The 22089-nt window shown below is 41.4% G+C and overlaps 2 protein-coding genes across 3 annotated transcripts; one reads left to right on the top strand and one right to left on the bottom strand.

The window, feature by feature from the left end:
- Positions 1–3839: 3839 nt before the first annotated feature.
- pabir2 (PABIR family member 2) lies at positions 3840–11840 on the top strand. The gene is made up of 10 exons (XM_080841305.1): positions 3840–4969; positions 5212–5290; positions 5397–5450; positions 5900–5943; positions 6180–6234; positions 8255–8356; positions 8469–8560; positions 9267–9331; positions 9549–9645; positions 10591–11840. Exons 1-10 carry the CDS (start codon positions 4860–4862, stop codon positions 10727–10729), a joined length of 837 nt encoding a protein of 278 aa, XP_080697431.1. The 5' UTR covers positions 3840–4859; the 3' UTR covers positions 10730–11840.
- A 4203-nt stretch (positions 11841–16043) lies between these two features.
- Positions 16044–21944, bottom strand: mospd1 (motile sperm domain containing 1). 2 transcript variants are annotated; one of them, XM_080840071.1, is made up of 6 exons: positions 21905–21944; positions 18716–19031; positions 18474–18549; positions 18141–18373; positions 17188–17349; positions 16044–16455 (listed from the first exon to the last, which is right to left on the bottom strand). In XM_080840071.1, the coding sequence occupies exons 2-6, from the start codon at positions 18867–18869 to the stop codon at positions 16424–16426; spliced, it is 657 nt and encodes a 218-aa protein (XP_080696197.1). In that variant the 5' UTR covers positions 18870–19031; positions 21905–21944; the 3' UTR covers positions 16044–16423. The 2 variants fall into 2 exon arrangements, with proteins under 2 accessions (XP_080696197.1, XP_080696196.1); XM_080840070.1 differs by lacking the exon at positions 21905–21944 and adding an exon at positions 20444–20539.
- Between the last annotated feature and the right edge of the window lie 145 nt (positions 21945–22089).

The following is a 22089-nucleotide window of genomic DNA, read 5'->3' as shown; positions in this document are numbered from 1 at the left end:
GCGCCCCCTGTTGTATATTGGTGGTAAATAGATTACAGGGCACTTGAGCTGTGCAAAACTTACCTTGAGAACAGGCCTCAACATGCATGTCCTTCTCCGCTACCTTTGGGCAACGAGGGCAGTGCTGCCTGAAACAAGAGCTGTAGTTAAGAGATAAATACAAAAGTGTTGATTTACTTGGACTGAGCGCCCGTATGATCAATTATTTCATTAGTTAGGGTTATCATTGCAGGGGGAGGAGGAAGAATTTGAGGAAGTGCAAATGCTATATTAATTTGTGAGCTCTAGCCCAAAAATAATGCTCTCACACTAGTCTGTGCTCCAGCAAGGATTATAGTGGTTATCTTAACATTTTAAAAAGCCTGCAATTGACAGCACGTGGCTGATCAAGCGCTTGACATCAGAATGCTTCTAACTTGGACATGACCAGACATATCCTCTGCTGACTTTACGTCAATCCACGGCCCTGGCCAGAGTCCACCTCTCACACCGAGGAAATTAGGAGTGAGTTTATCAATATATCTAGGCTAATTAAAGTTACAGGAACTGAACACTATAGTGATATTGGCTATAAACATTACAGCCTATGTGTTTCGAATATAACAGAGGTATCCACAATAATCTGGAAGATGTAGGCCCCAATGAATGGAAACCGAAGTACTGTGGGTAGGCTATAGGCTACACGGCCATGTAGCCAACTTAAAATATCTGGTTGTGACTAGTTAGACGTCTTACACAGTAGCCTGCTCAAAATGTTTACGATGCCTCTTAGGCTTAATTTATTAAGACCGCATTACATCACAAGAAAGGCAATATACAAGGCCCGACGGAGTGCCTAAAACATATAATAATTTATAATAGACATTAAAGTAAAGTCACCTCATAGCACATTTGTTAGTGGCAAACTCGTAGGTTGGCTACTCAGTGGTCGTTTACAGCTATTGTGATCAAATTCTGGTAAAGAATATGTATTTGACTTATTTAGAAGAAAAAGAAAATAAGCTTCTTGTCATTACCTTTCATTAATGTCAACCTGAGCAACAAAGGATGGCTAACTACAATTCCACAATTAAGAACGATGACTTCCAGAATTGCTGAGTAGGCTACTTGAATGGTGATTAAAACGCATCGGAAAACATCTGCCTTTGCATGAAACTCCAATGAGAGATTACTCGCTGCAAATTGCACTAAGACAAAGCTTGGAATTGTACAAGGTAAAGACTCACATCGCTTAAAAAGCTAAATAACGTTGAATACATATCGCATGGTATTTCGATGTATTTAATACAATAACACTGTCAGCGATAAGACGGTGCAAGTCAAACCAACTGTATTTGGTATTATAATTCGTCTTAAGGCAAAATCACAAAATTGGATTGTGCGTAAAAGTGCTGACAGTCGCGTCTAGCGAACTATTCTAAAGTTGCATTATCCCTACAGACTTTACTCCGAGATACTTAACACATTATAATTTCACAAACTAGGATGGTGGGGATAGGAGTTTGAGTGAAGAAAAAAAATACGAAAAATAATTCCTTAAAAAACCCAAACTCACCTCCAGTCCAATCGAAAATGGCGCCGAAACGTAAAAAAACGTTCTAAATTTCATTGTATGGTCTCCTGCAAAGCTTTGTGGGAGCATGAGCACTGAAACATCCCTGTAGTTTCGAACGTAGGAGGAGTATAGAGTCCGTAATGTCGTGGCACACTTTTAACACTTCTGTTTGTCCTACGGTGTCATTTGTGTGAACTTTTTTTGTCCAATTCTGTAATAAAGTGATCTAAACTGTCAGGGACAAAGCAATTAAACCTGGAACCGCCGGTATTGTGGCATTATCATAAACCATACCGGTTAATTAACTTTTCATTGCAACCACAACATTTAAACATTCACTGTTGAAAGGACTGTTTATCGTAACTAATGGCTGTTTACCATTATTTGAGGGAACGAGCTCGTTACGGTTGCGAGACCGTGTTGAAGAAAGGTTTTACGTAAGGTGCGGCAGGCAGCTGAATGCCTGTTGACAAACTGTGCTGTGCAGTAGCCTATTACCCCGACGAAGGCAACAGTTGCCATTTGTGACACGTTTCTACACCGGTTTAGCAAGTAATTAAGTTATTACTAAGAAAGGCTATACGCTTAGCCTTTCATTGTCTCATAGCATAGCCTACATACAATGACTTAGAGTTATTTTGATGAGCCAGAGGTAAGCACTCCAAAAGATAGTTAAAAAGCTTTCTAAACTGACCCTGTAAGTAGGCTGTTATTAGTGGTGAGATGCTAGATCTGACTAGAAAATAATAACTTGGTATTGCAATTAGTAACTGGTGTGGTCTTTTCTGGTTGTCAGTCATCACTGAATATGCCCATTATGCTCATTGTTTGAAGACACTATAATAAACCGCCTACAAATCTCGAATGGTAAAAGATGGAGCTTGCCCGGTCATTATTGCAATTATAGATTATATAAAATATCTGAGCTTAAAATATTTCAAATGTTGACAGCTGAGTGCATGAAGAAGTAATACATGCAAAGGATTTCCCCCCACACTGAAATATCACTCTGCTACTGGTTTGCTGTCTCCAATGTTAGCATCATCTGACCTGAGTAATGACCCCTCAGTTGCCTGGCTCTGCAACTTGTGTCTCTCATTAGGGCCAGAGAAAAGAAACATTGTCTGTTGCCAGACAGAAGGCCATGCAGTGAGCTGTAAAGAACATGTGACTCTGTCATAGCACATTGCCAATGCTCTCTGTGTAAAGGCAAAAAATATGCAAAGCTGGACTATGGGGAAATAAGTGTGCCACCATTTTGAGAGGAATGCCTTAACACAAACAGCAGTGCATTTAGTTCTTCTGTCTATTCTCTCTCTTGCCCACTGACATGGTTTAAAGATGCGTGGCTAAGGACAGCACAATGAAATGCAGAGCAGGCTACCATTGTTATCACTCATACCCAGTTAATACGATTTTGGACATCAACATTTTAACTTAAAGTGAACCTTAATAGATGTAACAGATTTGAGAAGGTGGGAGTGACATCTGCAACGTTGTACAGAGAATTAACCACAACTAATATAGAGACTGAACTGTATCAAACAACTGTCACCTCTGTCATTTTCAATCTAGTTGAGATTGTTGCATTGTTGTGTCCAATGAAAAGGTTTCGAAAGAAAATTCGATCTGGCCACATGTTATGGCAGGCAAAACCTGGCAAAAGCAGGTTAGTGCTTTTTTATTAAAATATGTAGGTTCATGGCTCTGGGATGGACCCCCTTGACAGGTTGTAGTCCCGCACAATTTCCTCTGAGAGATAGCACTTATCGTGGTTATTAAATGTCAGAATCTGAACAAAATGACTATGGCTTTTTTACTAAAGAAAAACAAATTCCATTTTTAGAGTCCTCTTAAGATTATGTTGAATGAACTCCAAATTTCCCTCCCAAACACAGAATAGAATTTGAATAGCTCCCTTCACTTTGAAGAATAATCAGAGCAAAGTAAATAATTTATATTCTCTACCAATCTGAACAGGCCCTTTCATGAACTATTGAGTCAGTACCTATACTAAGGCTACTCATGATCATCATTGTCAAAGTATTTAACCTATTAAGACCTTCATCTATCTCAGAGCAGTATGTTGTAATTTATTCGGGATCACAAGTAAAAGCCTATTGTGAGTGTTAAGACCACCACACACCCTACTACTAATGGTAGCCAGGGTAGTGTACAAAATGTGCGCTGTACGCCTGCGTAAGTATTGAAATCAGGCGGCACGGTGTGACGTACAACTCAGCGTCTTCGGGAAGTGCTGTGAAATTGTGGCCTAGCATTGATTACCACTGCGCTTTCTAAATTCTGCAGTTCTGGACATTGTTACAGCCTCATTTTCAAACAGACTCATTGACATTGTGAGCGTCGGAGAATCACTGAATCGCTTTAGTTTGATGCAATAACGGTAATGTAGCTTCTTGGTTAGCTTGCTAGCATTTGTACTGCTAGCAAGATCAGCATTAATGGCTAATTAGTTAGCTTGCTGAAAAGCTACCTTAGCTACCCAGCTTGGTTTCTCTTTCTGTTCCTAACATTTGTGTGCCTTAACAGACCATTGCACTATACGATTGCTGTACAAAGCAGAGAAGGCACATGTTTATGGTCCTTTTCTTCCAATGTACTTTTGTTTAAGCAGCTTGTCATCTTACTTACAGCTTACATTAAGACTTGTTGAAAATCTCTTAATGAGCTTGTTTAGTTGCAGTTCAGTGTAGTTAGCTTGTCCGAACAACATAACAAGCTAAGGGTACTAGCATAGCTAGTTAACTGGCCTGCTAGCGAAGTTGTGCGTGGACTATTCCATTTAGAAGTAACCTAGCTCTTCAGCTTGCTTATTGGACGCTAGCCCATGCACATCTACTAACGTCTGCTGTTCACGACGACTCTATTTGATAAGTACGTTGATTTAACAGTAGCCGTAACTAAATAGAAAAATGACCTAGCACCGAAATACGTCTTGACAATAGTTTTCCCGCTACCTACACATCTAACGATAGCGTTACCCCACTTATTTAACGCGTGATAAACATGGAGCCATTTGTGTTATCATTGGCAAAAGAGATATGATAGTCAGGGACAATTTAAGGAAGTAGCTAAGGTAGCAAGGAAGTTATCCTAACTCTACTTTTTAATACGCTGTAGAGACATGGGCCACAGATGTAAACCGGCACGAAATTAGTGGCACATATAACGTTTGTAACGATGCAGCTCGCTACGGTACTTCACAACGCAACCTGGAACGTTGCAGTCGTAACGTTATCTAAAAATATCAGCTGAAGTAAGAAAATAGATAAATGATCCAGGAATGATGTCCCAAGAGAAGATGGAACTAGACCTCGAAATACCATCGTCCCTTGTCCAAAGCGACGGGCATTTGAGGAGATCCAACAGTGCTCCTATGATAAACGGCCTAAGGTTGGTATGTTTCTTCTGGTGTTCACGTGGTATTATTAGATTAAAAATGCTTTACAGTTGACCTTTTTCAAAACGGGTATTATAAGCGTATGTAAAAATATTTGGCATATCATGCTGCATTTATTATCTTGTTTGCCGAGTGTGGATATTTTTGATAAATAAAGATCTCAGAAAACCAAGACCATTGTGTGTAACATTTACCTCAACTTACATGCGTCATACTGTTGTGCTTTCTTGTTCAGTGACAGTTCACAGGTGTTCCAGAGAGAGAACCTGCGAAGTAGGAGAAATAGCACCACTGTTGTCAACCGACCTAATGTGGTACTGGCCTATGATGATTCTCTCATTCCTTTAAAGTTTTTTATTTTTCAAATGTGCTCTGTAGACTAACGCTTTGGTCTTCTCTCAACCTGCTTTTGCCTTACAGATTCCTTCCTCACCCATCCGGGTTCCAAGCACCAGACTTCATCAGATTAAACAGGTACACTAAAACGTTTTGGTGTTCCATGACGCATTTAAGAATGTAGTTCTGCAGAGTGCACAACCATTTGACATGTTAGTTCTGCTTCATACCAACACACTGTTCTGTTTGATACATGAGCTGGATAATCAGCCATATGTGCATGGCAGAAGATGACCACCTTTCCGCATGGGGAGTGTGTGTTACTGAAAACCATGCTTAAATCAGTCTGCAGAGTGAAGAGAGCCCCCCCGCTCCAAGCCCAACATTTTATGCTCAAAGACCATTAAGATGCCTTGTGACAAAAAATATTCAACATATTCTCTACTTTTCTCTATAGACTGACCGTTTGCTTGAATGTTTTAAAGGTGGTGTAAATGTGAGGCAGCCCCACAAACCAGATTATTACATGTAACTGAAACTTTATCTTCTACTTTATGAAAATAATTGCAATAATAATTGTCCCACAGGAAGAAGGAGTTGATGTAATGAACAGAGAGACTGCACATGAACGGTAAGGAAAAGAGTGTTCAGCATAATCCAGTGTCAATTACTAATGTAAATTACTATTCTCTTGTGTGTTATTATGACATTTTTATGACAATTTCATAATAACACACAAGAGAATAGTAATATACATTAGTTATTGACACTGGACACTATGGATGTCTGGAACCATACCTACACTATTCATAGTTATTTTTTGCCACTGCAAAGTCTCATTCCATTCCTTTCTTTGGTTCCTTAAAGGGAGGTCCAGGCAGCAATGCAGATGAGCCAGTCTTGGGAGGAGAGTTTGAGTCTGGTAAGCATTTTTGTTATGGTTGGGGAAAATGACTCCACCCCAGTGGGAAGTCAAGTGAGTGAGGTTTGCCGCATTGCTGTGCATCATAGAAAATAGCTGTGGTTTGCCATAGGTACTGATCAGTCATGTCTGCGTGCTATAATGGGCTCAATAGTCCATGAATGACCCTTTGCCTGACATGATGGGAATGGGTCCATAATTGCATGCCATAGAGACCTGGGGCCGTATTCACAAAGAATCTTAGGGCTAAAAGTAGCTCATAAGTGGCGAATTTAGGAGAAACTCCTTAAAATAATGGGCGTGTCAGTCTTAAATTTAGGACTCCTATTTTTTTTTACTAAGAGCAATTCACAAAATATTTTATCCCTAAAAGTAGCACCTAAGTCTAGGACAGCTTAAAACTCCTCATGAGGACTCCTAAGTCACTAAGACCTATTCACAAAAAGTCTTAAAATGGCTGAAGCCAGACGTAACGTGTTGGAGACAATGAACGACTCTGAATTGTTGAGAAGATATCGTTTAAACCGTGAAGGCATCAACATTTTACTAGAATTAGTGCGGGATGCAATCACGTCTCCAACTATCCGAAACAACCCAATCAGTCCGGAAGTTAAATGTTTGATAACATTAAGATTTTTGGCTACGGGGAAAATGCAACTTTGCAACGCAGACGACTTCAGAATATCGCAATCATCAGTAAGCCGATTCATTCATCAAACAATCACCGCACTCTGTAGACCAGACATTGTACAACAGTTTATCCGGTTCCCTTTGGACAATCGCCTACTTCAAAGGATCAAGGTCAATTTCATGGCGTTTGCAGGAATGCCCGGTGTCGTGGGTGCCATCGATGGAACACACATTAAAATAATTGCTCCATCCAGAGATGAGGACGTCTTTGTAAACCGCAAAAAGGTACATTCAATTAATACACAGATAGTGTTTGATCCAAATTTCACAGTCATGGATATTGCTGCGAAGTGGCCTGGATCTACTCACGATTCGTGCATTTTAATGGAGAGCGCGGTCTGCGCCAGCTTTTTGAGCGGCACCATGTACCTGCTGGATGCCACTTGTTGGGTGACAGTGGCCATCCATGCAAGACATGGCTTTTGACACCCTTCCTCAATCCACAACCGGGAGCACAGTTGAACTACAACATGCAAGTATACGCATGAGGCCTATTTTGGTGACACAATACCTGTAGCCGCAACGGCTCTTTTAAAGTCCACTCCGCAATCTCCATCCTACATTGTGACTGGAGCGCATACCACCGCTTCTCGCAGTAATCGACAGAGCGACACACAGCAGGGAATGAAGCATTTATGTTAACACATATGTCCTCCCATGCCTCACGCATAGTTTGCAGGGTGCTTTAATTATTACTTCTTTGATTTCATGCAATTTCCGTGTTTTTTTCGGCAATTTCTCTTTCTCTTAACGTGCAAAGCGTCATTCTCGTTGGATGCACAAACTTGTCATCATGCGTGTGCATTCTGCTAAGTGCACTGTCCATAACTATTTAATATGACTTCATTTGAAGCCTAGGTTATTCTCTTATTTTCTGTTTATTTAGTGGGATCGTTAGGGGGATGTTAGGACTGAGTTTTTAATGAGAGAGCCTGTCAACAACCAATCACCGTCCTCACCCCTTCTAAACTCGTGCATGAGAAGCGACGTCATCCATAGCAAAGGAGTTTTTATCTTAAGCTTAGGAGTTGGTATTATCCTTAGTATGAGTAGGTCTCAGAGCCGTTGTGAATCACTTTTAAGAAATTACTCCTACGTAAAAGGTTTTAGCGCGAGTTAGGAGCACTCCTAGTGGTAAGATAAAAGGCTTTGTGAATACGGCCCCTGGAGTTAACAGGGCCACCAGTCTTTCAAGACCAGGCTGTGTCGGTAGTATAAAACTCCCACATTTCTTCTGAATGTTGTTACCATATGAAATGTTCAGAGGATCCTATTTGTGTTGAGACATTTTGTATATCTGTGTCTGATAACCCCCCCCCCATCTTTATAGAGTGACAACGACTTTGAGAAGTCTTCATCCTCATCTCCAAAGCGGATTGACTTTGTGCCTGTGTCACCTGCCCCATCCCCTACTCGTGGGATACTGAAGAAGGTTGGTTCAGTCTGCGCCAAGGATCTTGAAATGGGATGAAAATACCTATCAGTTGTTTGGTGTGACTGTGTTTGTCTGTTAACCTCCTCAGTATCTTCCCTTCTGCCAACAGCAATGTTTCTCCCCATCCCTACAAATCCTGGTGAGCAGCAATGGCTTGACCCCCAGCCCAGTCCCAAGTCCAACACGGCGCCTGCAGACTGTGTAAGTTAGACAACAAGGCTCTCACACTGTCTTGTATTCTGAATTGGGTCAGGACTGAGGCCTTGATCTGAGTATTTAGAGTGGGATGGTAGATTCCTATTCAAGCGTGGCTCTCGCTCTTTAGGTCTGATTTTGTCTGAAATGTATAGAGGTAACTTGCTTAAAAAATGGGGAATGGAGTGGACATTTCCAAGCACAGTGTTCCACTTAGCTTTTAAAACACATTCACTCTCCCTATATCGCACTCATTTTGTATTTGATTTTATGTTGCTAAGTGTTACAGATATGAGCACACACAACTTACTATGTATCTACTGAATGAGTTTACAGACCTAGTTACAGAAGGATACTTTAACTGAAAAATTATCTAATGTTGGATAGCCAAGCCCGAAAGAGCTTCTTTGCCAAACACTTTTGGCGGGCATATGAACAGTCCCGAGAGGATTGTGTAGTGTGAAATCCCATGTCGCAGAAAGTGATTGCGAGAGACAAGTTTGCATCCTAGCCAGCCATTTGGTGTGACTGCACTCCACTCAAGACTGGTCAAATGTTGTAAAATTATGCATGTGTGACTCGCATTGAACATGGACTCGAATAAGGCAGTGACGGGGTCCAAGAAGGTATCTCTGGAGTAGATTGGGTTAGATTGTGTTGTATGTAAACAGTTTTTTTAAAGTCATTTTAACAAGAGCTTTTGTGTTCACAGCCGTAGAAGCCAAAGCCCCATCAACTGCATACGGCCTAGCATCCTTGGTCCACTCAAGCGAAAAGGTGAGTCTGCCCGGTCATTCATCTCTTTCATGCGTAGAAAACACTAGACAGCAGTATCAGGCTGTGCAAGGCACAAGGGTAACTGATAAAATGCTTCAATGAGTGTGTTTACACATTTATGTTGGGTGTTATGTTGTACATGTTACGGTGGATGGTATTTGCCTCTGCATGGATTTATGTTCAGAGTTGACTAACTATTAATTGGATCTCTTTCCAGGGGAGATGGAAACAGAAAGCGCACCAAAAAGGCTCTTCCAGGGGACCACTACCATGTTGTCCACAGAGGTCTCTCATCTGCCACAACTTGGCTTTTGGTGAGCGACCCCTACTATTGTGCCGACCACACATTCTGCAATCATTCTTCTGCAAATAGGATTCCCAAAACCACATCTTCCCCTTAAAGCTAGAGACACACCGAACCAAATCAATCATACCAAATTAAAGAAATAGTGGTGACGAAGGCCGACTGTTGCCTCACCTCATGCGGTCTGTGTCTTTGGGCAAAAAGTTGTACTTGAACACACCGCAAAGAGTACGACCATCGACCAAGTAGCGGTTACATTCTGCAGTGGTGTGAGCGGATAATACATAGCTCACTTGGTAGAGCATCAATCTACTAACAACAGGGTCCTAGGTTCGATTCCCAGCTCAGGTGAAGTGGTATTCACATGTAAAACGTAAGTGGCTTTGGAGGTAGGAAGATGCATATCTGGGGAGGGTATATGCATGCAGTGGGGGGGGTTTACCCCCACAAATAACACTCTGTCTCCACATAATGAGATGAAAGAGTAATAAAGCATGCTATAAGAATCTGGAGTTAACAGGGCCACCAGTCTCTCAAGAACAGGCTGAGTCGGTAGTATAATACTCCTACATTACTCATTGAACTTATTGTTTTTAAGTTAAACAATGTTTTTAAAACTTACGGACCTCTGAGTGAGTAACTGACCCACTGTGTAACTTTAAAACATATTTTTATTAAGACAGAGAGGATCTGTCATTTGTTCAGTTGATTTTCACCTCTGTCCTATTATTATTTTAATACTTTAACAATTATTCTGATTTTATACTGTGGTTATTACTGAACGGTAAAGTTTTGCTTGCTGACATCCACATTGAAAAGTTAAGTTAAAGTTAAGTCCCATACAACTATGAATTGTTTTGTGGAAGAATTGTTTGCACATATTGAGTAGAGGGAGTGTTGGGTGTTGCCTAGCGTGTGGATGTGTGCGATGAATGGTGTTATCACTCTCCTGCAGCAGCCTGTCCTCAGACCTGCTGGATGGCAGCCTCAGCAGTGTGGGTTCTTCCTCCGGCTCCCCCGCCAAGATGGAGGGTGTGTCCCCCTCCCCCAGCGGCTCGCCTTTCACCCCCCTGCAGGATCGCTCCCCCAAGTAAGGAGCCAGCCAGCCGCATGGACGACGGGCGGCAGAGGTGGAGTGCTGCTGGGCAGCAGGAGAGGTTCGTTCGACCCCCCCACACCCACCTCCGTTCCCTAAACATCGTCTTCATCACCCTCTCCGAGCACGAATGTTGTTGGAGTTTGTGTTGATTATTCATCCCTCCCACCCCTTAGAGCCTCATGATGTTGTAAGGGGAGGTTAGTGGTGAGAAATGGTGTTTATTTTTTTGTATGTTAAAAGAACAGAAGCAAATCCAAACAGGAAGAGAGCATGTGTTGGAACACAGCGGCCGTTTTCCGCATGTGTGAGATTACACATGGACGCTACCCTCGTACCAGCTGCTATAATATATGGATGTAAAATCGGTGCTAAGGCCTATCCCAGAGTGTTGAGGGTCATCCACCCCTGCATCGTTTCATTACAGTGAGTCCTGCACATTGAGAAGAGAGGGTGTGGGAGGGAGGGCGTAGATCGTTTTGATACATACATCTGTCTGCTAAATGAGTCCTCTCTCAGTGTGTACTATTTTTTTATTTTATTTTTGTCTTGGAAGTGATTGTAAAATCCCCTGTGGCGATTAAAAAAATCCAGGTCTGTCTTTGGACATGCACAAATCGCCAAACATGAACTGAGTTGCTTAAAGAAAAACAAACAAACAAAAAGATTTAACTTATTTTGTTGTTACTTTTTTGGCTTTTGTTTTGTAAGTAATGTGTAAATATGATGAATATCACCAATTATAATTTGTTTATTATTATCCGCTCTGACTGTGGCAGAGCCCAGTGCTTGGCGAATGGCGAAGCGACAATTGTTCTCTAGTGGAGCTTTTGAGCACCTTCCAGGAGAGCACAGATGGGCGAGGGCTTGTGCTTTTGTCCACCTAAAGGTTTGAGTGTTGAACGGCCCCTTTTGTTATTTAGATGTGGGTGGGGACTGACAGCAGCTTTAGGTGTGTGTGTGTGTGTGTGTGTGTGTGTGTGTGTGTGTGTGTGTGTGTGTGTGGGGGGAGGGAGGGAATCCATGTTCGGATCCATACGGATGTAGTCACACCACCAGATGCAATGAGCAACTCTCCATAAAGAATATAATTGTAAAGCAGTGTTATGTGTGTGTCTATTGGGGGGGGGGGGGGGGGGGGGTGTACCACTTATTTCAGGATGACAACACTACAGAGGGCTTAAGTAGTTGTGACATTCAACACTGCAGTACAGCCAGACTTTCAAGCTTAACAAGCAATCGGAGAGAACAAATCAGGTGATGACTGTATTAAGTGCTCACCATCTTCTCTCTCTCTTTCTCTCTCCTGGGAGACCCATTTGCTGTGTTCACACTAGACGGTGAGGGGGCAGTTTTAAACTCAATAGTTATTTGATTGTTTAAAAGCAGAAAAGAAGAGTGCTGAAGGCCATTCCGCAATGTATTTTTTATTTTGAATGGCAAGCCACTCTGCACAACACAAAGAGACTCTAAGAGTCTGTATGCTACTGCTGTCATGAAAAGCACAGCTTTTAATATTTGGTGTCGATTCATTAAAATGCCATCAAAATGTTCAGAGCCATCAGGTTCTTCTGTAAGCTGTTGTGGCATCCCTCTGCTAACAGAGCTGTGAGTCTGCTTCTCTAGGGATAAATGGGGTCATCTACTGATTCATGAACTGTGTGCCATTCAAGAGGTCTGTATATAACGTTATACATATAGATATATATATATGAGTTGTACAGCTGTAATTGTGAAAGTTGTCTAGTTATTCATTTGGGCTGTAGTTATTTTAGTTATTGCATAGTTTTTTAAAAAGATGGGTTTTATAAATCAATCTTATTGGACATTTTTCTTTTCAAACATGTTGAAGCATGGTATGATGTATTATAAAGTCTTCTTTTATGTGCAAGCAAGGAGGTGATTGTAAAATTTTATTGAAGTGAATTTAATTGAGTGCAGTTGTTTGTAACATGGTAAGCAAACAAGAGCAGTGACATTTCAGTTAAACGGTGAACACAAAGGATAAGAAAAGACAAGGAGACTGCAGTTCACTAGCCTTGTTGTCTCAGTAGTTGACTGATTTTCTTGTTTCCAGTATATTTTTTTTCTCACTTTTTTTTGTCTTGTGGACTCGTTCATTATTTAATTTTCAAACATTGAAACTGTCCTCATGCTCCGAGCATAACAGACAGTGACTTTAAATGTGTGTGCGGTGTGGCGCTGTGTATAAATGTGGTTTGTCTGGTGTCAAGTTGCAGAGTGGAAGGCGAGTGGTGATTGGATTTCACACTTGCTGTCCTCTCGTATCCCCAAAATACAAACAACGTTCATCAAGGGCCTCCAACATAGTGATGCTCACATGGCAAAATAAATGATTTGTCAACTACTTTCAGCATGTTAATTGTTGTTTTTTTTCTTCAACATTGTCACATTAAGTTAAATAACCTAGCTGTACGAAGAGGTCCATTGAAGCACCACACTTTACAGTCTCAAATAAAGCATTCATTAATCTTTTAGGCTGAATTTATACGGAGCCTAGTTTCACTGAATCTGGTTCACTTTTCACACCTATCGAATCTTTTAATTTCATAAAGACAGAGCCTGGTAACGAGAGATTTGTGTAAAAACAGAGCCACCAGATTGTGTTGAACGGGCTGTAGTACATACCCCACGCCTATTGGTGGCGCTTTAGCGCTTTATTTACACAACTGAAAAACCTAGAAGAAGAGACTAAACAGCAGAGGATAAACACATTACACAAGACATTCAAGCTCCAATTAACAACATTACATTATGATGGTTAATAAAATCAGTGGTCAGACTAAAGGATATGCGAAAATTAATTATTTTTTCTATTATAATAAAGAGTTTGGAACAGTACAACATGACATGTCTGTCATCCCATTTCCCATGAGGCTTTGCTCCGACCATTTTACATACATTTATGAATAAAAAAGCAAATTAAATCGCTGGCCAATTTATATTTGTGGTCATGAAAGTTATGTTACGTCTGAATAAGAATAATTAGATCAAGATAGGAGGCTAATCAAAAATCAGAAGGCTGGGTTAATGTTAGTGAATTCGAGGCCCACCACGAGTGAGATTTTGAGGGAGAACAAGTTGTATATGTAGTGGTTGGAGATCGCGAAACGATCACGTGGGGCAATGACGTCATCAGGTTGCGTGAAACCGTGCAGACGAACACCAGCCCCCGTACCTATTCAAATCTACTCACTTTCTACCCCAGACTTCGATCGTTGCGGATAGAGAGTGCTCGTCTAAGAGTAAGGCCAGACTAAGCCGATTTTCATACTTTCCGGAACGTATTCGGGTTTAGTCAATCGCTGCCAGACAAAGCTGTGCTGCGCTGTTCTACGGCCACACACACCCATTGAAACTGGTGAATATGCTGTAGTACATATGCAAGGCCTGTTGGTGGCGCTGTGAAGGGTGCTACCGGAAATTGAGAAGAAGACTCGTAGAAGAAGACGACAAGTTACAACTAGTTAAGTTGGTCGCCAAGTAGTTGACCATACTGTGCCTTATACATTTCCTATGCTTAAATCATCATTGTTCGACCTGTATGTGATGCATTATGTGCATACCTAATGAAAGTAAGGGTTTTCATGAAGTTGCTACTGTGATAGATCGTGTGTATTAAATACCACATTTTGGGCTACCTTCTAGTGCTATTAGTAGTGATTAGCACGCTAAGCGGAGATTTAGCCATGTTCTGTTCTTATGTTGATACGCTGTAATAAAGATGTGTTCAATCCTGCTAAGATTTCGACTGGATGAGATATGAATGAGATCCATGTTGCCTAGTGTAATGTCCACTATTATATGTATCTAGTAATATTAGTTGTGTAATTCAGTGCAGTGTAAATGAGTCCCCATAAAGAAGACTGCTTTGGTAACTCAGTGAATAAAACGTGCCCTTCTTAGATTTGCCAGCCATAAACAGAACAGAAGACTTACATTTTTTTGTTTTTATTGCGATTGGGAAGATGTACGTGACTACTTGACAGCTTCCAGCGTTCACGTGGGATAATTACGTCATCAGATTCGCGGATTCAAACCCGATTTGCGGCCAGACAGGCCCTGATAGCAGGGTAGATTGCAACCTTCCCACTCTGGAGAGGGGATTCTAACCTTGACGGAAAGTAACGCTCCAAATGGCAGATTTATCTGGCCGGGAGGCCAGTTTGTCAAGTTATTTTCCGCAAAAGTATGAAAATCGGCTTAGTCTGGCCTGCCCTTAAATGATAGGGCTATCTGTATTAGCTATCTGTATCATATTGACAATCTAGGGTCCATGTAAACGAGGCTTTAGATTAAGGGAAATCAGGATTGGAAAGGTGTCATTCTTTTCAGTTTCAACAAATTGAAGCTCACTTATTTGGACTTAAAAATCCATCTTGTGATCACTGAACTGCACCTGTTATCCATGTATGTTCGATTCCTTCAGAGAAAATCAAGTTCTCCCAGTCTTTTTGTTTGTAAAGGCCAGTGTCTTGTCTTTCTGTAATTTAGTAGGTCATGGATTTTTTTTTTTTTTTTGTGAACTAGGAAACTCAGTTTCTTGGTCAGATTATAATATACACTGTCCTTGGAAACCTTTTCTCCAAGATGGTTGAGTATTGATCCGAATTTGCTGATCATGTTATTGGCCGACAGATTGACATCCAGCTCTGGGCTCGTCATTAAGGGAATCCTCCTATATCTGACACTACCATTTCTGCCCAGGGATCTGGCTACCTTCTGACACGTTTTTCCAGCCTTTTGAAGGGCAACGTCTCACAAGAGCTTTTAATAACTGACCTATGCTTTGGTCAAGTAGAGTATAGATCAGTTTACAGACTAGGGCCAGAAAGGAGATATGGATACACAACCATACTAACAAACATACTGACCATTGGGGGAAAACATAGTTTTGAGAAATGGTGTACTTGGACCTTCACAAATAGATGACTGTTTTATGAAAACAGGCATTACTTATCTTCCTAATTGCTTTGCGGCTAAATCCCCAATTACACCTGAAATACCTTTGGTGAAAGTAACATACCCGTTTAAAATTATTGACACATACAAAGTGAATCAAATAAACATATTTTAGAAAGGTCTACTTTATTGTTACGGAAGAACTATTTGGTGCAGAATTATTTTGGAAGTAAAGCAAGTGATTGTGAGTAAAGAATGCTTAGCGTGACCTGCTGAAATGAGACCAACCCCAGGCTTTTGGACCTGTGATTGACTCCTAGTGCATTTAGCCTGGCACAGCTGTGAAAGATTATACAAGACCCATTCAACTACACAGACACACAAGAATATGGAGTAAAACAAACATGTTTAATTCAATGTTTCCCATCCCGTCGCCCGCCTGCTCATAATTTCACAAGGCCCAACACTTGACCCTGGGTCAGGTCTCTCCTCCGGGCTCTGTCAGTGGTTGTGTCTGGACATGGAGAGTAGTTCCCTCCCACGCCCTCAGCGCTTATGGTTCGTACGGTATGAGTTTATGTTTGTCATTTATGTTTTGAAGGTGTTAAAATGGTGGAGGGGGGTCCCTTATTGTCCCCTCCACCACATTTTCACCACATGTTCTGCATTTCTGCGTGTGTGTGAGTAAGCGTGTGTGAGCACACACACACTTTTCCCCATTGTGTTCTTCTTAACCCCTTCTGATTGAGGGTAACTGTTTCGCATTGCTTTATGTCCGCAGGATGACCATTGTAAGAAGACCTGCAAAACAGTAATGACGTAAAAAATTTAAACAGCTTAGGCATCTCTTAGTTTTCACCCAATATGCAGTGAGGACATCCACCATTGCTACATCTTATCCGCACATCATGTAAGGAAAATAATTCATATTCTTTAAATATTTTACATACTTAAATAAAAAAACCTAGATTTTGGATTGTGTATACTGTTACTCAAGCAATCCAAATAACCTGAAGTGTCAACACTTCAGTGATGTAGTCACCATCTCACTGATCTGTTTAACCTCCTCAGCTGCTCGATGACAGAGTGGTGATGTGTGTCTTTTGTGTTCTTTTTACTGCATTGTCATTTGGACAATGAAAGTCACAAATTAAATAAAATCAGCCCATGGACAATCTGTCCTGAGGCAAACAGGCTGGTCTTTGATAAGGACAGTGTTCTGATAAAGCTAGTATGCTTTAAAGTTTGTATGATAAATAACCTGTACTCTTTCTGCTGTGTGTTTTTAGTCTATGTGCCCTACTGCCATATATACAGTGTTGCAAAGCGAGGCTCATCTTCTATATAGCAACACATAATCAGAGCTCAGTGCCAGCAGTGTGAACCCACTTGTACATCGTTTATCAATGACAACTGAACAGCTTCCTGTAGATTAGATTGCGTAGAGTTTTACTTTGGGACCTTGGATCAAAGTATTTAAAAATCACCTTGAGGCTTAAACTGACAATGAGAGTGGATATGTGTGTTCCATACCTAGAACATAAGCAGCTACGAGTTTCTTGTTAACACTTAAGTGGAGGTAGAGAGGCACTGTGGATTCCTGCTCGCCCAGCGTGGGCAGCATGAGGGCGGCCATACACACCACCCCGAGCAGCACCGTTAGGAGGCTAGGTCCGCCCGACACCGGACGGCTTTCTGTCCAACACACACAAACAGACACACAGATACCTCAATCAGGTCTGAGAATTTTTAAATATTTTTTTAGAAACAAACAAACTTACGCCAGTATGAACTTAAGTCTGGTACTTTACCACGTGTGACTAGATACCAAATAGTATGAATAGACTATGTTTGACTAGACACCAAACAGGGAACTCATCTCACCTCAACTAATGCTTAGAACTCACTACAATGATATAACTGACAACCTCCACATGTTACTATCCCCAAGGTGAGCAGTCAGATAACCAATGTCTTGTATTGGGGACAATTAAGGAGGACTTGATTGTTAAATGAGCCAACTCATCAACATTTGAACAGAGCCCCTGGTTCATCATCCATGCTCTTTATGACAGGTCTGTGGAGCTCCACCAACATGTTGTTGAACCTTTCATTTCTTTTTAAAAAGGTGGCACCCATTTACAGTAAAGCGTTATTTCCCATCATTACCACTTTAGTTTACACTGGCAAGGAATATTAAGGGATGAACATTTTCTGTCTAGGCAAAAATGTATCTGTTCAGTAATTTAATGTTAAACAATGCTACAAATATGTAAGGTTGTTTTGCTTACCATAAGAGCGGCCATTTTAATATTTACTGCTTTACTTTGCTATCTGGGGCCATCTAGTGGTGGCATAATAGTACTACAGCATTTACATCAGTTTTTTTTCTTCCCTTCTACCTGGCTGTCATTCTGCTCTAGTTGCAGTGCTTCTCTGCACCTGCAGGTTTGTTAGTCTTGAAAACCAACCAGCCACTGGTGTACCTGTCTGGAATGCAGTCTGCTCGAAGAAAACGCTATCAGCCAGCTGCTCCTTCATGCGGCGCTCCTCCTCCTGGGGCCGAGGGTTAAGGGGCTCCTGAGCGGAGGAGGGCAGCAGTGTGGCCATGACTTCCTTCTTGCCCAGCGCTTTCCTCTGACTCTGCTCCGACACCTGCAGCCGGAACTTGTCGATGACTCCATAGTGACAGGCACGCACGTCTCTGTGTCGGATCACGCTGAACAGAGATGGGGGTCAGGGGCAGGGAGGTGGTATAGTTAGTTATGACCCGTGCATCACGTAGTGCAAATACATACATTAGAAAAGGCAACACTTACATGTCAACACAGCACTGTGGTTTGACCGCCCCTGTGGCATCCACCACCGCATATTTGTTTGGCGCTGTGCACAGTACTGGCAAAACAACATACCAAGGTCAACCAATATACTGTGCTACTGTATATTTAACATAGGATAGATATATGTCTATATAGTCATTCTGCACTTACTCCAGATCAACTTATTTTGGTTAAATTGACTAAGCTGGTATGCCACGTTCAGGAATTTGGATCCAACTCACCTTTGAATTTAAGGGCAAATTCGTAAGGGTTGTAGAGAGTGAGCACCTGCTTGTGGGAGGCTTGGTCATCGGCATAAAAGAACAGCTCGGTGGGAAATACAAACACGGGAAGGCTTCCTTCCACGAGGTCAGGCTGCCGGCTCTGCTGCTGCATTGACTCGGAGCTGAGCTCACTCTCCTTCCTCCCGGTGTCCTGCTTGCTCTGGGAGTCCCCACCTGTGCGGTTGTCTGTTTCTAAGCTCTGAAGGTGAAGAAACCCCCCTTCAGATGCAGCTAGCTTTCTTCCTTTCAGCTCCCTAAAACCATGTCTCGCACCCTGGGAGACAAAACAAGGAACATAACTTAGAATAACATAAACACTATCAATAATAATAATAGGCTTATACAACAGAGTACCAAATCTTCCATAAAAGTTTGGGGATGCTTAAATGATTCAAAGAGGGGCACCAATAGTGATGATAGTCGAGACGGTTTCTACTTAGGATAAGAAAATACACCGAGTAAACAGGTAACACTTCTGCTTCAATTCGGAGCCCGGACGACATAACTGTTAACCATCATAATACAATTGTTCAGGAACTATGTTTAATGCAGTAAGTTATAAATTATCAAAACAAACACTACAACATACACAACCGATGACGTCGTTGACTTTATGGTCTTCTTAGCAAAACAACTTATTGAGGGCTCCACGTGGCTAATCACGTGAGGGTGTTTACTGTCTGAAAAGTCTGTATAGCAATGAAATGCATCTGGTTAATGTTTAACAAGCAATTGACTACCAATGTGTCGCTTCGAATGGAACATTTCGTTTTTCGTCTAATAATATTGATTAGACTCAACCTACTTGAACTACTAGTTTTAAACAGTACTCGGTCGATTCCATAGCCTGGCATGGACAATATTAGTAGATCTGTGTATCCATAACCCTTTTGCCCCAATTTTGATTGCCTAAAGACGCAATTATGTTACTGTAGAATGGGTGTTTTCTTTGGGTAAAACTGCCCTTCTTGTCAAGATTTCGTGAAACATAACACGTCATATACACTAGTCGCGTTTTAACAGACGACAAAAGGTAGAGAAAAGACAACATATAACAGATATGTGATCATCTTTAGCTGTAAGCCATTATAACAGCTGTAACTTAAGAATAGCTCCATGTGGCTAACGTTAGCCTCATAAAAAGACGTTTGAGATGATGAGTAGAACCGCCAGTTATCGCAAACTTAGTAAACGTCTACATCGACATAATCAAACAGCATTACTGTAGTACAGTATGTACCAATAACAAAACGTATACTTTAATTTGGCACTGCTGGTAGTAGGTGCACAGAAGTGTTATCCCTAGAAAACGTAATAGCTACCCAACTAGCTGTGGCATTTACAGCAATGTAAAAAAAGACAGGATAGAAAATCACATTATAAAACAGTACATCAACGTGGCATCAATACCTTTATGATATGTTGTACTTGTTTTTGATCTAACCAACATGATGTAACTGCCATTAACAAAACAATAACCAATGCTTGCTAATTTGGCAAGCTAGCTAATATTGGGTGTGTAGCAAGAATAGAAATAAACATTGCTGGCTAGCTGAGAGCTGTCATGCTAACGAAGGGATAGGCTTTAAAACGTCAGTTAACAATTGTAAGCTCAAAATATAATGACATTAACAAGTCATATAAGGATCGGAATTATGACGAATCAGCTTTTAAAACAACATTTACCTTAATCGTGTCTGTACGTTGTACAAAGCAGTCCGATATTAGGCAAATCCCACCCCGTTTTTGTTTTCTTTGTCAATATGCTGCAGATTGCTCAGTGAATGCTGGGATAGAGGAGGTCTCAGGAATTCCGCCAGAGCAGTTCAATGACGTAACCAACGTTCATACATTGATGTACACACTGTACTTTACTATCTTAATCATAGGTAAAACAGACATTTAAGAAATACAGCTTGTGGCTTTGAGGGAAATATGCTTGCGGTATATACATATTTGCGAGGATTTACCCATACACGTTGCGGTGCTCTCCTTACTAGGCATAGCTAACTTGGCTACAATTAGTCAGAATTTGTGTATTGTCAAGTAAACAGCTCTATGGTCTCCATGTGACAGAATCTGCCAAGCTTCCAGCTTATCCCACCCATCTATCTACCTACATATCTGTTTTATTTTAACGATTTTTAAGCTAAGCCATAAAAGGGTCAGATGCACAACCATAATTTCTGTTGTCAACGTGACAATGCACTCTACACTGGCAGACATGTTCCCTAACCCAGTCATAAAAAGTTTCAGATCTATTCTATTAAAAATAGAAGAAATCACAGAATGCAGTCTATGACTTGTTTACTAGACAAAAATAGTGAAGCCGTATAGTAGGGTAATGGATTTGCAGGAGGACAGCCTCAATACTGAGTAGTCTACACTCGATGTGCTTCATGTTCATCATTGTCACTCCATGTGGTTCTCTGAGTAGGCTTGCTTGCTACTGCACACAGGTTGCTTATTGGGGGAGGGGTTACATTGTGACTAATATTTTAATTACAACAATTGAATGTCGTTTAAGCAGCCTTTATGTCCCTATCAGAAGTAAGACCCATTCACATGCACACCGCGTGGAAACCCTGGTGTCCTGTTAAATATTGTTTTCGTTCTAAAATAACGACAAGTGGGTATCAACCGCGAACGGGCCACGCCGTCTCACTGCTACTTTCTATGGCTGATCGGAATGTATTTTCCGTTTCATAGATAATTCAAGGACCAGTGACGCTTGAATAGAAATCGAAAAGCGTGATAGGGAGCCATCATATGATCCCGCAATGCTTTGCTGTTTCGAGGACGTGCAGGCACGCATTCAGGCAGTTGAATTAACATGGCGCTTCAACGGCTTTCGCTGAAGAGATAAACAAGAGAGACGGGGAAGGTTGAAGGGAAGGCTCAATTATTATAAAAATCGTACTGTGAACCAAGCCCTCCCCACCCCCACCAAGACAGACAGGAACATGGGAGGAGGGGTGTCCTTTATGATCACACAATGGTTCCACAGTGAAATACATTCAAACGATGTTCTTCATTTCGACATACAAAGTTCATGAACATGTAGCTAGGTCAACAATGAGTATTTAAAACTTCATCTGACATTTATAACAAAATGTACTTATGTCCAGAACACACACACGGACAGACCTTCCTCTCCGTGGATCTCCGATTCGCCAAGAACGGAGAAATGAACACTAGGCGGATGAGAAGCACTTCCCGACCTCATTGCATATTTATGCACGGCAGGGAGTGGCCACTGTGACCAGGTTTAGCCAATACGATAGTAGCGGCGGCGCGAAGGCGTTTCGATCTGTTCGGAAGAGAAGTTCTCT

This window comes from Sprattus sprattus, assembly GCF_963457725.1.
Source record: "Sprattus sprattus genome assembly, chromosome: 6".
Lineage (NCBI taxonomy): Eukaryota > Metazoa > Chordata > Actinopteri > Clupeiformes > Clupeidae > Sprattus > Sprattus sprattus.
This window is presented reverse-complemented; position numbering and strand designations above follow the sequence as displayed.